Source organism: Xenopus laevis, chromosome 3S (genome assembly GCF_017654675.1).
Source record: "Xenopus laevis strain J_2021 chromosome 3S, Xenopus_laevis_v10.1, whole genome shotgun sequence".
In the NCBI taxonomy this organism is placed as follows: domain Eukaryota; kingdom Metazoa; phylum Chordata; class Amphibia; order Anura; family Pipidae; genus Xenopus; species Xenopus laevis.
Window position 1 is genome coordinate 101,560,628 of NC_054376.1, and position 16,429 is coordinate 101,577,056.

A 16,429-nucleotide genomic window follows, 5' to 3' on the forward strand; every position below is an offset into this window, starting at 1 on the left:
TGTACATAAAAGACGATACTATTTCAATAGGTTTTACCTTTAGCATATTTACTGTGATATCCTTACCTTTGTTGTGGTGGTGGTGACGGTGGTGGTGATGGAGGTGGAGGTGGATGTGGTGATGGTGATGCAAAACATCTTTCCAGAAGCTTTGGAGGTGCTTGATGAAGGCACCATGCCCATGCAAATCATGCCCAAATGCAGACATTGTATTACATTAGTAGAGGGTAAGGGTATGCCTTGGCTCCTTAGGTTTATTCATGCAACTCCAAACCAGAGTATGTGAATTAAGGCAAAGCATGAGGGCAAAGGCAGTCTTGTAAGTCGTGTGGGTTGTATCTATCTCCAAAACACTGCCCACATTGCTTTTAATACAATAGCTACTGTTTTAGTGTGAAGTTGCTGAGAGATGATTAGTTAGCTATTGTTCTTTTTGGCCCTAGGCACAGAAGGAACTTTTAAAATAGGCCTTTAAATACTTCCCTCTTATCTCCTGCTTTAAACTTATCATTACATCAATGTGGTTTGACAGTACTGAGAAGCCTTTACCCTTATGCAATTGCTTTGTACTTTGCAATGTACTTTTAAGGTGGCCATAGACACACAGATCCGATTGTACGAATCAAGGATTCGTACGATTTTCAGATCGTGTGTGGCGTGTGCTGACATCTTTCGTCCGGCGGAGATCGGTCGTTTGGTCGATCGGTCAGGTTTGATTTTGACCCGACCAATCCCGCTGGAGCCCATGGCACATCGTAATCTGATCGTTCGGCCATACGGCCGAACAATCAGATTACCCCCGATATAGCCATGCCTGTTAATGGCATATCGGGGAAAGATCCGCTCGTTTGGCAACATCGCCAAACGAGCGGATCTTTGCATCTATGGCCACCTTAAGACATACCCACTGACTGATGATTATATGGTATCACTTTACATACATAAAGTCTGCATTATATAAATATAAACTATCTATTCATTATGCATGGCAGACTCCAAGTGCAATTTGTACCATTAAAATATACATGTAGGGGCCTATTTATTATGGTGTGTACAAAAATAAAGATTGCATACTCCACACATTACTTTCCGATCACCAGCCATCACCAAGTAAAAGCAAAACCCATATTAATCAAGTATTGGTGGAAAAAGCAGAACATTTCACTTTAAGGAACACTACGTTTCTCCTCGAGGAAGGAAATTGTCCAAATTGTACCTGGCTTAATTAAGTCGCAAACTCTGCTCAATCTAGATTCATGCCACCCTTGCCATTATTTTCTAGTGGAAATTCACAGGTACGGTTTATTTGGAGCTTCAAATTTATAATGTGTATTTATTTGGACCCAAAGAGTCAATGCCTGTGTCAAAATAAGGTTCATACCAGATGGTCTAAGCTTCTAAGGAATCCATAATATTTTTGCAATGGAGTGAAAATGTTATGAAATAACCCTGTTAAATATGGCATTGGGTAGCATAAAGGAAAATGCACAGCTTTATAAATTTGCCATTTATTCTACACTGCTTCTTACACCATTGTTCAAGGGTAAATAATTTTACACAGTATGAAAAATAAGTCCGGAAGTATATAATAACAAACACTAATGCCAGAGCTGGACTCTTCCCTGCCCTAGCCACAACTCCTTTCTGCCCCCAGGCCCCACACCCTAGTCACAACCCCCTGTGTGTAGCTTATTTTCCTCTTCTTGTGGTCCCAGTTGGGGCCAGGGGGAGGTCATGGTGTAACAACCAGGGTTTCATGCAGGAGTGGGTTTGGGTCAGCAGGGCCAACCAGGTTTTTTTCCTGGTTCCCCACTGGCCCAGTTCGGTTAAGTTAAGCAAGTGATGCAGGAGCCTGATATCTCTACAGCTGTCTGTGCAACTCACCTCCATCAGAAACTGCCAGCACCTGAAAGAAAAGACAATATAAGGTCAAATATCTGCATATGCTCCTGCAGGTATTTACTTTTGCTCCCTGTTATTAAAGGGTAATTTGGCAATACTGGTGTCCATAAAGATAACACTATTTGGCAAAGATTAAAATAGGAACAGCACCATCTTTAATGACCAATATACTCAATACCTCAAGCAATATAGAAGCTCTCACTAAATGTATGTATTATAATGCATAGATATGACTGGAATAAAGGGCCTTGCCCTTGCACTCCATTGAATAACTAGAAGGTAAACCCTACAGTACAAGTACATTTTACTTCTATTTGAAGATGTCATAGCTGCATGATCCCTTATCATTAGTGGTGGGCGAATCTGACCTGTTTCACTTCGCCAAAAATTTGCGAAACAGCGAAAGTTTGCCCAAATGCATTGAAGTCTATGGGCGTCATAGATAATTATACCAATGTATGCTCCAAATGGGGTGAGGCTTACAGGAAAGTGGAAAGTGTTTGGGATTGGGACATGTCTAGCTGTAACTGCCTTGGTCAGCAATGATCTCGGATTTTTCTACATTGTCCCACTTTTTTAAAATCAGGTTTGTAGATGTACTGTATCACCTCCACTGTTCTTATATAAACAGTTTATGATGCTGCAGAGTTATTATAAGAATTTTAAACTACTGGCAGACAGGGCATTTGGCTGCTTGTGCATAATCTGCATGGGTATAGGCACCAAGCGTACAAAGTTACATTTCTGCCATGATTAATGTAAATTGCCACTGGTAAAACAAATGCCTGTAGTTGCTCAAAGGAACCTGCGATGTATGTTTTACCACTGCTGATTTGCATTAATCCTGGTAGAAATTTGACCTTGTACATTTTGTCGCCTGCACAGAAGATTAATCAAGGGCGACAAAAGTCCCATCTGCTATTAACAATATTGGTGAGACTGATCTAATATGTAAATAAGGAACATTTTAATGTGCAAAAGGCTATAAACAAGCATAAAGGTGGATATAATGTTATAGGATATAACAGTTGATATTGTGGGATATTAGCATCTCTATAATGGTAGAAAGAGCATTGTACATTACACAACCTTCCTCTACTATAATTACTAAGCTGTGAATGGCAACCTGCCCTCCAATCTGCTTAAAGGAACAGTAACACCAAAAAGTGAAAATGTTTTAAAGGAATGACAACATACAGTAATGTACTGTTGTGCTGCACTGGTAAAACTGGTGTATTTGCTTCAGAAACATTATTATAGTTTATATAAATAAACTGCTGTGTAGCCATGGGGGCAGCCATTTAAGCACAGGATGTACAGTAGATAACAGATAAATTCTGAGGAATCCTACTGTACACTACAGAGATGATCTGTTATCTGCTGTGTATCCTGTGCCTTTTCTCCATTTTCAGCTTTGAATGGCTGCCCCCATGGCTACACTGCAGCTTGTTTCTATAAAGTATTGTAGAGTTTCTGAAGCAAACAGAGCAATTTTACTAATGCAGCACAACAGTACATTATATTTTCATTACTTTAAAACACTTATTTTTTGGTGTTACTGTTCCTTTAACTGGCCACGGTAAGCATATAAGAATTTATCAGTGGCCATAGGCTGAAGGCTAAGTACTTTTATACAAAGAACAGACCCCCTCCCAATAACATAGTATTTTCATGATTTTTATAAACAGTTACATTTCATATATTTAAAAAGGTTATTTTAATCAAACAGTATATGAGTACAACTATTACAGCAGAGACACACGGTCAGATTTGGGGAGATTAGTTGCCTGGCGACAATTCTACTCTTCTTCGGGGCGACTAATCTCCCGAACTGCCTTCCCCTCAGCTAGAATGAAAATCGCCAGTGGTATTTTCCGAAGTCACTCGAAGTTTCTTGGTGAGGCAACTTCGGTCGACTTCAGAAAATGAAGTGCTCCAAGAAATTCGCATAAAAAGCTGATAAATAAATGGCAAACTTATCAAGGTGTGCGATATTTTATACCATGCGGATTTTCGGTTATTTTACACTGCTTCAGACCTTTGTAAGCAAGTTCCGGTGGAAGTTGCTCAAAGAAAAACCACATTAAAAAAATTACATCATTTTACACAGCAATGCCGGCCAATACATGGCGAATTATTCATATGTTTTTCTATACCACATAATAAATCTACCCTATATGTCAGTTCTGTGACAGCACTTGAGACACAAATGACTCCAAAATGTTAAATAGGTAGTTATAATTCAGTAAACAAATGGAGGAAGCAATCACTGATTCAATTCCATGTCTTGCACATTTGATTCAGATCAATTTTCCTGAATCTGTGACGCTCACTACAAGTTTTGGGAAGTTCTGGGCCATGGTGACATCACAAACCTGTTCTGTAAGCTTTAAATACTCTTTTGCAACTATTTCCTCTGTTAAAATGCTCCTCCTGTGATGTGACACCTGCATATTGGTCTACGGCAGCAAAAACACAGACCTTGGATAGACATTTGGGTTATCTTAAGGAACCACCGTCACTGACCTCAGTGAGAACAAGATGCTCAAAACAGTCAAGTCAGTGCTACATTTGAACAGATACTTTCTCACGATCAACACCGGAAAACCACAACGCAATTGAACATCCCATTCATTTCATAATAACCAGAGTAACTGCATGCATGAACGTTAAGCCTACGATTTACTAAAATAATGAAATCCGGTAACAAAAAGTAATAGTAGTAAGTATGCTCATGTAAATCATCCTAGCTCTTCAGCAGTAAAAAAAAACACACTCATAAATAACATCACAAACAAATATTTATAGTTGTACAAAATATTTATATAAAAACGATTAGTGTGGAATTTCTCAAGCCCTTCACATGACATGGCAGGACAACAGTACTACAAATGCATACTACGAATGATGCTTTGCTGTGAATAGCTTCTTGTGCTTGGGAGAGTCATTAGTTCGCCATACACTCATTGCACAGCAGGTTACTAGGGAGTGTAAGTCAGATGAATAAATGCACACATGCTCACTGCCAGCGGGGCTCATGTACCTACTCACCATCCTTCCATTAGGAACATCCAGGTGCTTTATTTTTCCCAGCATTACGTCCCCTGTTAATCACAATAGTTCATCATTTGAGGATCAGAGCATTTCTGCCCGAATGCAGGAACTCAATGACAATGACACTACCAACCCCCAACTCTAGAAAATGTCCTCAACATCCTCAAAAGCCACACTACCGCTTTCCTTCAAAGCCACAGGAAGCGCTGCCATGGTAACCTTACCACAGCAGGAAGATGGGTATCTGAAAAAAAATGTTCTTCCTCCTCTCGCATAAAAACTATTGTCGTAATCTATAGGCCATGATTCACCCAGCTAAACACCGAAATGAAATATGCATCAGTGAGCTGTCATCATTCTTTAGAAATAACATTGCTTCAGCCACTTTCATCTGTAGCAACAAATGGCTTCTGTATTGCTGCACAACCATTGCGTGTAGTAAAATAGTTTACCAAAATAACCTTATGTTTGTCACAGTCTGTCGCATACCTATATTCTTGCCTTAGGGCTCTTACTCATGAGCGTTTTTACCTGCGCTCCCCTGCGTTCTGTTTTTCGGCGTTCAGCAGCAGGGGAGCGCAGGAATAGACGCATTTCATTATTTCAAATGGGGCTGTACTCACACAGGCACGCGTAGGCGCCGAACGCAGGAAAAATGCAGCATGTTGCGTCTCAACCTGCGTTTAGCGCCTACACGCGCCTGTGTGAGTACAGCCCCATTTGAAATAATGAAATGCGTCTATTCCTGCACTACCCTGCGGCTGAACGCCGAAAAACGGAACGCAGGGGAGCGCAGGTAAAAAAGCTCATGAGTAAGAGCCCTTAAACTTGCATTAAACTCGTGCCTGGACATCCACTGATTATCCTACATGACCACAGGTCAGATATTTCAACAGTGTGTACCCAAAGGTCGTTGCCAAACTGGACTGATGCAAGGTTTGCTCCATGTGCAGAATTAAATCTTTGATGGAGCTGCCAATCACTCATTTGGGGGAGGTTACACATACATTGAATAGCACTGATAGAGAGCACAGGGCATTGATCAGAGATAAGTTGTGATATCATCAGTGCTGCTGCCTACAAAAAAACCAATCAGATGTTTGCTTTCATTTTCTAATTTGTAGGTGGCATTTCCTTACTGGTTATGGGCAGCATTGCAGATGATTTTTATTGCCTATGTTGGGACAGGTACTCAGAAGGTGAAAGCACTAGATTATTTGTTATCATTTCCAAATTCAATGTATAGCTTATGAATGCCATAATGTCTAGAAGTATAAAGTGAAAAGATAAAAAAAAATATAAAAATGTAAGAGATAAAAATATTTTTTAAGAAATTTGGTAACTCTGCAGTGATTAAAATTCCTGTTGATGAAAATGAAAGAAGAGTCAAAGAACCCCTGTGCAGCTTCTCTGCACTTATAGGGGGTTATTAGTCCGAATTTAGCTCAACATGTTCTGCCAAAAACTCTGATTACATCCGCACAGGTTTTTTTCTGCTTATTTATTATTACATTTTCCCAAAAATGTGGTTTGCAGGAAAAAATCATAATTTCACGTTCTTCTACCCGAAAACTCAGAATTTGTATGTTTTTTTTCCGGAAAACTCCGAAATCTTTGGGGAATTGCACGTAACACAGAACACATCAAAAAATCATATGCAACATGAGATGCCTGATTTTCTGATTAGGACTTTTCCATCCTCGGAGTATAATAAATTCAGAAAAATTCATGATTTTTTGCAAGTCCGATTTTATACTAAAAAATCACAAATTTTTCGGGATTTTTGCATTGGGAGTAAATAACCTCCATAATGTATTAAAGCACACTGAGATGTTTTGTGGAAAAAGCTGCCAAAATGCCTTTTTTTCTTTAATAGCCAACCCTGGCTGGCAAGTCTGACCTATAATTAAAGCAAGGGTGCAATGAGACCAAATAATTCACACAGGCATACAATAAATCATTTCCACTCATACTGAAAGGTATGCAAAGCCACCATAAAACTGTATGATTTTGACCATGGTCAGGGTTTTTTATTGTGTCAAATATTTTTGTCCTATTTCTTTAAAGGGGTTGTTCATCTTTGAGATAATTTTTAGTATGATGTATTGTAGAGAGTGATATTCTGAGACAATTTGCAATTTGTTTTCATTTTTTATTATTGAAGGTTTTTGAGTTATTTAGATTTTTATTCAGCAGCTCTTCAATTTGCATCTTAACTAATCTGGTAACTAGGGTCCAAATTACCCTAGCAACCATGCATTGATTTGAATAAGAGACTGGAATATGACTAGGAGAGGACTGAATAGAAGGAAAAGTAATAAAAAGTAGCAATAACAATACATTTGTAGCCTTACAGAGCACTTGTTTTTTAGAAAGGAGTCAGTGACCCCCATTTGAAAGCTGCAAAGAGTCAGAAGAAAAAGGCAAATAACTATAAAACTATGAAAAATAAATAATGAAAACCAATTGAAAACTTGCTTAGAATTGTCTGTTCTATAGCATAATAAAAGTTACCTTAAAGGTGAACCACCCCTTTAATAGTACCATTGGTTTTTATCAAAAAGTTCAAGAAACATTTTGCAAATTCTTTGGTTCCAGGTGATAAATGCCAAATTATCTCTCATTGCACTTGATATATTCTCACAATGGATGCCAACGGGAACTTAAAGCTGATTAAAAGACAATTTTAAAAATGTTTTCCACTGACTAGAAAAAGAAAGATACATTTTTAATGTAAATTGTTAATAAACCTGATACCACTTAATAGCAGAAAATTAGTCCATTCATTTGACAATACTGGACATCACTGATCTATAGTATACTATATTAACTATTATTGTTTTTTCTTGGTGGCATGTATACTGAGCTAAATAACGGTTCAATGACTTTAATGAGAACATTTACAGTATAAAGAAATAAAAAATTACTGATGACTCAGTCCTTTTGTGCAGAAAGATCATTTCTTGATTCTATAATTCTTTGTTAAACGTTGACAGGGATGGAAGCTCCCTAAATGAACTTCCCGCAGGGTTCTTCTCTTTAGGTTGTTTTTGTTATATAAGATTATGGTACGTGCTGGTATGATTGGATTATGGCATGGTATGAAAGATTCTGGTTTAATGTAGAAAAAATGACCATTAAGCTGCACCTTGGACAACCAGAAATTCCACAGTCTCAACCAGGAGGACGTTATGCAGAGAAGGCCACCAACCTCGCAAATCCAAAAAGGGTGGACTGGAGTGGATCTTATAAGGACATCTGGTCATGCAGTGTGTAGCTGGCCATAAAAGGGTTAGGCTTAATGGAAGCTATTCTGAATTCTCTTGCAGAGTCCAACACATATCTACAGCCTAGAACAACGTATGCTACAGATCAAGATAACTTTCTACACATGATCTTAGTGACTCAGGCTTCAAACCTTTAGACTACAGCTCACCTCTCGTGTATCTAGGGAGCGATTGATATAAATTGACTTTGAAGTTTTGAACTTGTTCCTCAGTGTAGACAAGTGAGTTCTGGTCTTTTTGACCTCCCAGAATGAAAACTCCAGGAACTGCAAGGAGCGCTATGAAAAAAATGGAAGGAAAGTATCAGAAAATGGCTTTACAGATATCAAACCTGGTTAAACATAACACTTCAGAAAGCTCATGGCATTCATTCAAAATGACATTCAGGTATTGCAAGATTTGGAAGGTTTTTCATTTTTTTCACAAAGAGTCATTACATAGGGAAAAAGGATTTTGTTTAAGTAAAATTAGCATATTAATGCACAGTAGATACAACTATTACCAGTCCATAGTCCAAAGGATATGGTAACTTTTTATTTCCTCATCTAAATTTCTTTCTAGAACTTTAAGCGTGCTACAAAATTCAGGAATATCAGGAAGTATGCTGCTTTTGCTTGTGATACAAGTTTATTAGTGCAAACGTGTTCAAGCATTATATCAGTCGTCTTCCTTGCACCTAACATAAGGAGAGCAGTGGTGATTCTGCTCCCCAGATCGGCCTAACACAATTTGCTCAATGCCTCTATAGGAGAGGGAGGCCACAAAAGTGGTAAAGAGAGCACAATTGCACTTTCTGCAACAGTTCTTGTATTACCAGGAGCCACTTTTTGCCCACTGATTTTAAGGCATTTGGACAAAAAGTCGCTGACACGAAAAAGTCACAGGGACACAAAAGTTGCAGAGAAAAAAGTCCTCGTAAGATGAAAAGCCCATTGACTTTAATGCATTTGGACAAAAAGTCCCTCAGACAAAAAAGTCGCCACAAGAAAAAATGCCCATTGACTTTTGGAGTGAGAAAAAAAAAAAGTAAAAAATTTTTGTGTGTAAAAAAAATGTCGTCTAATGACTTCAATGCATTTTGCAAATTTTTCAGGACAGATTCGCTCACTGCTATCGCTCAGCTTTCCTTGGTGGGTGGCTATGGGGGGTTAGGAAATAGTCCCTGCAAGTAGAGGCAGTCTTGTGGTTGGAGCAATACTGCTATGGAAGGTTAATGTCTTGTTTAAGAGACCATCATGTAGCTGGATTTAAACTCACAGCATACATTGACCCTTGTTAATATGTAGGGAGTATGCTGGGAGTTATAAGTCCAGCAATATTTCAATAACCGTTTTATATGCACTTAAGTGATAAAATATTAATTTAACTATGCTTTATCATTCTCCTTAGCTCACCTTTAGCATTTTCCTCCCATTACCTATGTACACACTTGTCATTTAGATGATCGGATGTTTACTAGTTGCCTTATATTTGTTCAAGAAAGTCACTATGACAACTCCTTCTGCCATATCTCACGTCAGAGTGACCTGGGCTCTCAGTCATCTCTTAGAGACGGCCCTCAATGTCCTGTGCACATGGAAACACACTTCAGTAACATTACTACAGTGGAAAATACATAGCCATATGCATATGATTCTGTCACCAACGGAACAAGCAAAATACACTTATGCGCAACATAAAATTATAGCATGTATATTAATGGGGGTGTAAACCCCAAAATATAATATTGGAGACAGAAAATGTACTTCTAAGCAACTTTCCAATATACGTGCATTACAAAGTTTTTAAAAGTTAATTGTACATGTAAGTGCTGTATTTTTGTTCTCTGCTTCGGTGCTTCTGACTTTTAAAATACTGTGGCAGAAGCCAGCCGATCAACCCGTGAAGAAGCATGCAACGCTGATTTATGCTACTATGTTTCAAGTGTGAGAACCAGCAGTGGCCAACGGACAAGCAAATACAGCTTTCAGTGTGCATAGAATCATATTAGAATATTATTAGAATTAAATGTATTTTTGACAATATGACCCCTTTTAAACGAAGAATCAAGGCTTATTGTTTTGTTCTTCCTACTTTGATACAGCTTCCCTCCACACATTCCTTTTGCCCTGTACAGCTTACAATGTTGAGTCTTGATGCTAGGGCCCCCATAGCTGCCCCAAAGTTCATCCTCTTATATAGGAACCTGAATATAATGAGTCAGGCAATAAAAAATGAGGATTATTTACTTAAGCAATTTCAATTTTCCCAGAGTTCCAGCCAGTGGCGTAACTAGACCCCTAAGGGCTCTGGTACATAATTTTACTGGGCCCCCCTACTCCCCTTAGCGACCCCCATGCATGTTGCTGGAACACAGCATTACTGACCTAATGTCATAGTAGCAGTTAAATTTGGAAACCCACTGTGATGTCATGGGCAATGCACCACGGTGAATTATTGTTTACCCTTTCCCTGCTCACTAACAACGTATTGCACAGACAATGCGGAGGTTTTGATCAACAACACATTCCATAAGCCTCGAATATTGTATTTAAAGGAAAACTATACCCCCAAAATGAACACTTAAGCAAGAGATAGTTTATATTAAATGAAATGGCATATTAAAGAATCTTATCAAACTGGTCTATATATTTAAGTAAATCTTGCCCTTTTACATCTCTTGCCTTGAACCACCATTTCGTAATGGTCTGTGTGCTGCCTCAGAGATCACCTGACAAGAAATACTACAACTCTAACTGTAACAGGAAGAAGTGTTGAAGCAAAAGACAGAACTCCCTGCTTCCCCCTGCACAGTTGTTCACACAAGTAAATGTCCCATAGCTGATAATCACCCCTCATTGTAAAGTCAGCGCAGCAGAGCTCGGTAATCTTCTGGTCCTTGCGGCAATTTACGTGGCTTTTCAGGGCATACGCAGTTGTTCGGGACTGGAATATTGCTACAACTGCGCATGCACCGATAAGGCGCTTACTGAAGATTCCTGAAGTTCTGAAGATGGCCCCCGTGAGCTCCACTGCGCTGACTCTGCAATGAGGGGTAATTACCAGCTATGGGGCTTTCACTTGTGTAAACACCTGTGCGGGGGGAAGCAGGGAGGGGGGACTATGGAGGGTAGGGGGTAGTAGTTTTTATTAGCAAGGGGGTTTGTTCTCCTTTAAACTAAGCTCAGTAGAGGAGAAAAAATAGGATCAGACAGCTAGAGTTTCTTTGGGAACCAGCAATGCTATCTCTTCATTGGCTGTTAGACTGGAGGGTGTGTTTAGTAATCTGAGCTGAGAAGAACTGAGCATGCTCATAAGCCAACAGCCAAAGTAAATTACTGACGGAGGGAGTAGAAGGATTTCTAAATTATTAAGGGGATGCTGCAGCCTTACTGTTAACCTTTTAACAACCAGAGTGGCAGTAATGTAAAAATTGCAAAGAGGCTTTTCACTGATTAATTTTTTGTTGGGGGGGTTACATGTCCTTTAATAGTGATTTCCATTTTCTCTGTAATAATAAAACATTAACTTGTATTTGATCCGAACTAAGATATAACTAATCCACATTGGAGGTAAAACAATCCTATTGGGTTTATTTAATGTTTAATTTATTTTTCAGTAGACTTAAATTATGGTGGTCCGAATTATGAAAAGATTTCTTATCTGGAAACTCCAGATCCAAAGCATTCTGGATGACAGGTTCCATACCCATACAACAAAATGCAGGCACACGAAATCAAAATTGAAAAAAACAGCTGCTTAAAAATTCAGAAAAGCCCTGGTTCCCACTCCGAAAGGGGCTTTTTTTAAACAACAACTGCTTTTTAGATTTTTTTTATTTTTTGATTGACACATAGGGAATAACCTGACCCTGTGGAACATCCAGATTTCCTATCAGAATCATGGTATGGGTTCTTTCTTCTTCATTATTACTATTACAAAATCACTATAAGATTTTCATCATAATCCGACGTTTCGGTCCCACCTGGGGACCTTTTTCAAGATCCCCAGGTGGGGCCGAAACGTCGGATTATGATGTAAATCTTAAAAATAAAAAGCAACTTTTCTTCACATGAATACAGTGAGTGCTGATCCTTCTTACTCTATTTATCCTGTTTTGATCGTGCACCATGGACAAGCTTAATGATCAGAGTGCTGGTACTGCGGGACTATATATATATATATATATATATATATATATATATATATATATATATATATATATATATATATATATATATATATATATATATAGATATATATATATATCTATATATATATATATATATATATGTGTGTGTATACAGTATATATGCATGTGTATTTTGTAGATTTTTATGATGATAAGGCTGAGAAAGGTGCTGTGTGCTTCTTGTTTATAGTTTTGGTACCTCTGTGCAGATACACTGTGGGGTCTGCCAGATTTGAATGGCCATCTGATCCTTCTACACAGGGCGGGTGAGAAAGCAGTCCAGAGATTGCACCATTGCTGTAAGATATGCAAAACAACACAGCCCTACTCTGCATGGGACAAGAACAAACATCTTCTAAAGACACCAGATATTTATTACATTATGAACATTTGCTGCAATAAAAAGTTAAAGTGGAAAACATTGAAATTGCATGGATCTTTCAGATAATTCACACTGGGGTTTTGGCATTTTTGGGGGATGCACTTCACTTCTGATGAAGTAGTAGTTAACCACGAAAGGCATCAAGCTGATCACATAAGTCACATAATTCTCCACAAGTTTGCTCGCATTGTGGTTTTGATATATAGTATTAAATTCATTTAATAAAGATGGATTTTAATTGAATGGATGAATACTGTGCTACAATCCTGTCTTTGACAAGAATTCCTCACTCTCTCCTGTCTGCTTGAAAAGTGGGATGCCATAGTAGATAAAAGGTTGGACTTGGCCTCTTAGGGCCCAACAGAGAACATGACATCAAGGGTCCAATCTAATAAAAAATAGATGAAGACAGTGCTAAATATAAAATATATATGTGTATAAGAAAGGGCTGATTCACCTTGACTATGACCCACAGGTCATAGCAGTTCACCTGCTACTCTGAAATACCAATTTGATCCTGTCTGATGGTCAACACCCTTGTTTGGTAAACCCTGGCAAATTCTCCTTATGTCAGTATATGAAAAACCTTGGGGTAATTTGCATTGGGAGCCAGTTAAAAAAAAACAGGGTCAGCATCCAACTGCTAACACGCCTATGGCAATAAAGATTACTTTGAAGCAGTATAGATGTTCCTGGCCTAAAACACCCAGCATCCCCAGCTGGAGCATCAGCCTTAGTACCCAAGTTTATAAAATGTAGGAAACTAAGGGAAAACTTAACAAGCATCTCTTTTAAAATGCTAATGAACAAAAAAAAATCTAATCATTCATACAGATCATTTATAAATGTGAGGTTCAGACTCCGCTGTATCTTAGGTTTTTTAAAAATAATAATGTAATAATTAAGTGAAATCTTCAAGATTCATCTGTAAGGCTAACAAACTACAATTGTGCTTTACTATCCTAAAGTTAAATTATACAGACAACCTTGAATAATCACAAGCACAGTGAAGTGATAGGAGCCCCTTACAGTATATAGCAAAATAGAGTAAGCCTAGAATAAAAAAAACCTCTAGGACAAATTCATAGCACTTATGTACCCCCAGAGCTTTTTTTATTTTAAATGTTTAAATGTGCTCTACCCTACCTTAACCTAACATCATCTCTAACCAATGGTCTGTCTCCCCTTTGATATATTAAAACAATATACACCTGTTGATTATAAGACAACACAAAGATTGGAAATCAAATAGAAAATAAATTGGGGAAAATGAATTTTCTATTACCTTTCGCTCGGGCTCTGAGAACATCCTTTGTATCAGTGGGAAGAAAGGAGATGAAGCGGAGCATCAGGACAGTGCTATCAGTGAGCACAAAGAGAGGCAGAGGCAGACTTTGGAACTATGGAAAAAAAGCCCACAGATGCTGACGTCTATAATAAGCGTGCAACCTCTCGCTCTGTCAGGAAAGTAAACAAGAATGTGATTATGGAAGGAAAGTACATTGGACCAAAACAAGCAATGTGCATGCGACTAATGCAGTGAGACCTATTAAGTGCTTTCTAGTGCTTTCTAAGTGCCTTGAATACTAAACACAAGAAGGCACAATGCTGCTAGAAAGAGAATTATGATCAAGTAGGTTTTGGGCAAAGAGTATTGGCTGTGCCAACTCTGTAATACTTCATCATTCGATCTAATTATTTTCTTTTTACATTTGCATGTTAAGAGTGATATTAAAAGTCTAGAAGTGGTGCAATCCAGAACCTGTCACCCCTGAGCTGTACGAGTAACCTTTCTAATTAACTAATTAACAAGGCGTGCTATCATATAACCACCAATTATAACTATTCCCTTGTGAACTACAAAGTACTGCTGCTCTTCTGATCTGATCAGCAAAAGGGTAGGCAAAGATGAGTGCTTGGTCTGTCTGTCCTGCCACTAATTTCTGTGGTCGTCGGACTCTTAGGGGCAGATTTATCAAGGGTCGATTTTGAAGTAAAAAAAGCTTCGAAATTCGACCATCGAGTTGGATTGGAACTGGAATACTTCAACTTATCGAAGTCGAAGGTTTTTTACATTGAATTTGGCCATTTGCGATCAAAGTAAAATCGAACGATTCGAAGTATTTCAGCCATCGATCTAATGATTTTTCTTCGACTTCAAATAACTTAGAAAACTGCTCTAGAATGTCCCCATAGGCTAACATAGCACTTCGGCAGGTTTAATTTGGCGAAGTATTGAAGTCAAAGTTTTTTTTAAAGAGACAGTACTTTGATTGATCAAATCAACAGTAATCAACATTACATGAAGCATATTAGGTATTTAAAGTATTATAGTGACAGCAACACAGAGCATGTGCAGTGAATCAGCAGAAAAGAAGATGGAGAGCTACTGGGGCATCTTTGAAGACACTGATCTTTACTGCTAAAGGGCTGTGGTTGCTTTGGGCTGGTACAGAAACCCAAAACATAATGTACAACATTTCTAGCCAACTTCTTTAGTTAAGCTTTAGTTCTCCTTTAAAACATATTTTGTTGTCCCTGTTTGTTAACTGTTGTATAATATACTTTAGGTTACAGAGGGAAAATAATTCAGAAATCCCAAAAATATCAAATATCTTGTATAAATATGCTTCAGTTTTCGAAACAAGTACAAATAATCTGTTGAAATGTTGAAGTTTTCTGCTGGAAGAGCCATGTCACGGAGCACATTGTGATCTGGCCACTAGAGGGCAGGTTAAGTTAGTCCAATAATACAGTACATATATAGTGCTTGCTTTTGCAACTGATAAAATTCTATAAGGATTGTTTAACCTAATTCAAAAGTTTTTTTAATTATTTTTGCGCTGGGTTTTATGCAATAATTCGTGCAATTTTGTGGTTTTCAGGCAAAAATCTGAAAAAAAAAATTCATGATTTTTTGGGGTTTTTTCCAGCACAGAGATTTTTCGCGAAAGTGTATTGATAATTAAGTCAAAAAAACCTGTGCAGATTTGGTCGGAGTAGTTTTCAGAAAATATTCAGATAAATTCGGAATTTGATAAATGGGACACTAAGATGCCAACTTTTTTGGATTTTTGCTGAAAACCACACAATCTTTGGATTATTGCACGAAATGGGTCTTTTATGGGTCATCAAACACCTAACATCACCATGTGTAATGTAAAACGCAAAGAGGTGTAAAGGTCACTAGCATTGGGCTGTGAAACAATGGAAATGTGGGGGCTGTGGAGGGTCTTAAATGAGATGCATCATCTGTGACTAATAGGGGCAAATTTATCAAAGGTCGAATTTCGAAGTTATGTGAATTTTTTTAACTCTAATTAATTCCAATGTACTCAAAACTCAAACAGTAGAATATTTATGTAAAAACTCAAACATCTAACATTCAATCGAATAGGAAGGACCCGAAAATTTGAATCGAATACAAATCTAATTCGAATCGAATACAAACCGAAATTGAATTGAGTTTTCCTCCAGAAAAAAACTTGAATGTCAGGAAGGCTATTAACACCTTCAAATGGGTCAACAGACCTCTGCCATTGACTTCTACATGAATTTGGTAGGTTTTAGGTGGTGAAGTATCGAATTAGAACTGTTTCCATGGTCGAGGTGTGATAAATCTCAAATTCGAAT

General features: G+C 38.0%; 1 protein-coding gene across 2 annotated transcripts in view; it reads right to left on the reverse strand.

The window, feature by feature from the left end:
* Positions 1-5,174, reverse strand: part of rgs14.S (regulator of G-protein signaling 14 S homeolog) — a 36,372-nt gene extending 31,198 nt beyond the window's left edge. For both annotated transcript variants that reach the window (XM_018256123.2, XM_018256122.2), the window contains exons 1-2: positions 4,954-5,174; positions 1,885-1,906 (exon numbers count right to left, since the gene is read on the reverse strand). In XM_018256123.2, the coding sequence (XP_018111612.1) occupies positions 1,885-1,906; positions 4,954-4,998 (67 nt within the window). In that variant the 5' untranslated portion in view covers positions 4,999-5,174. The remainder of the gene's footprint in view (positions 1-1,884; positions 1,907-4,953) is intronic.
* Between the last annotated feature and the right edge of the window lie 11,255 nt (positions 5,175-16,429).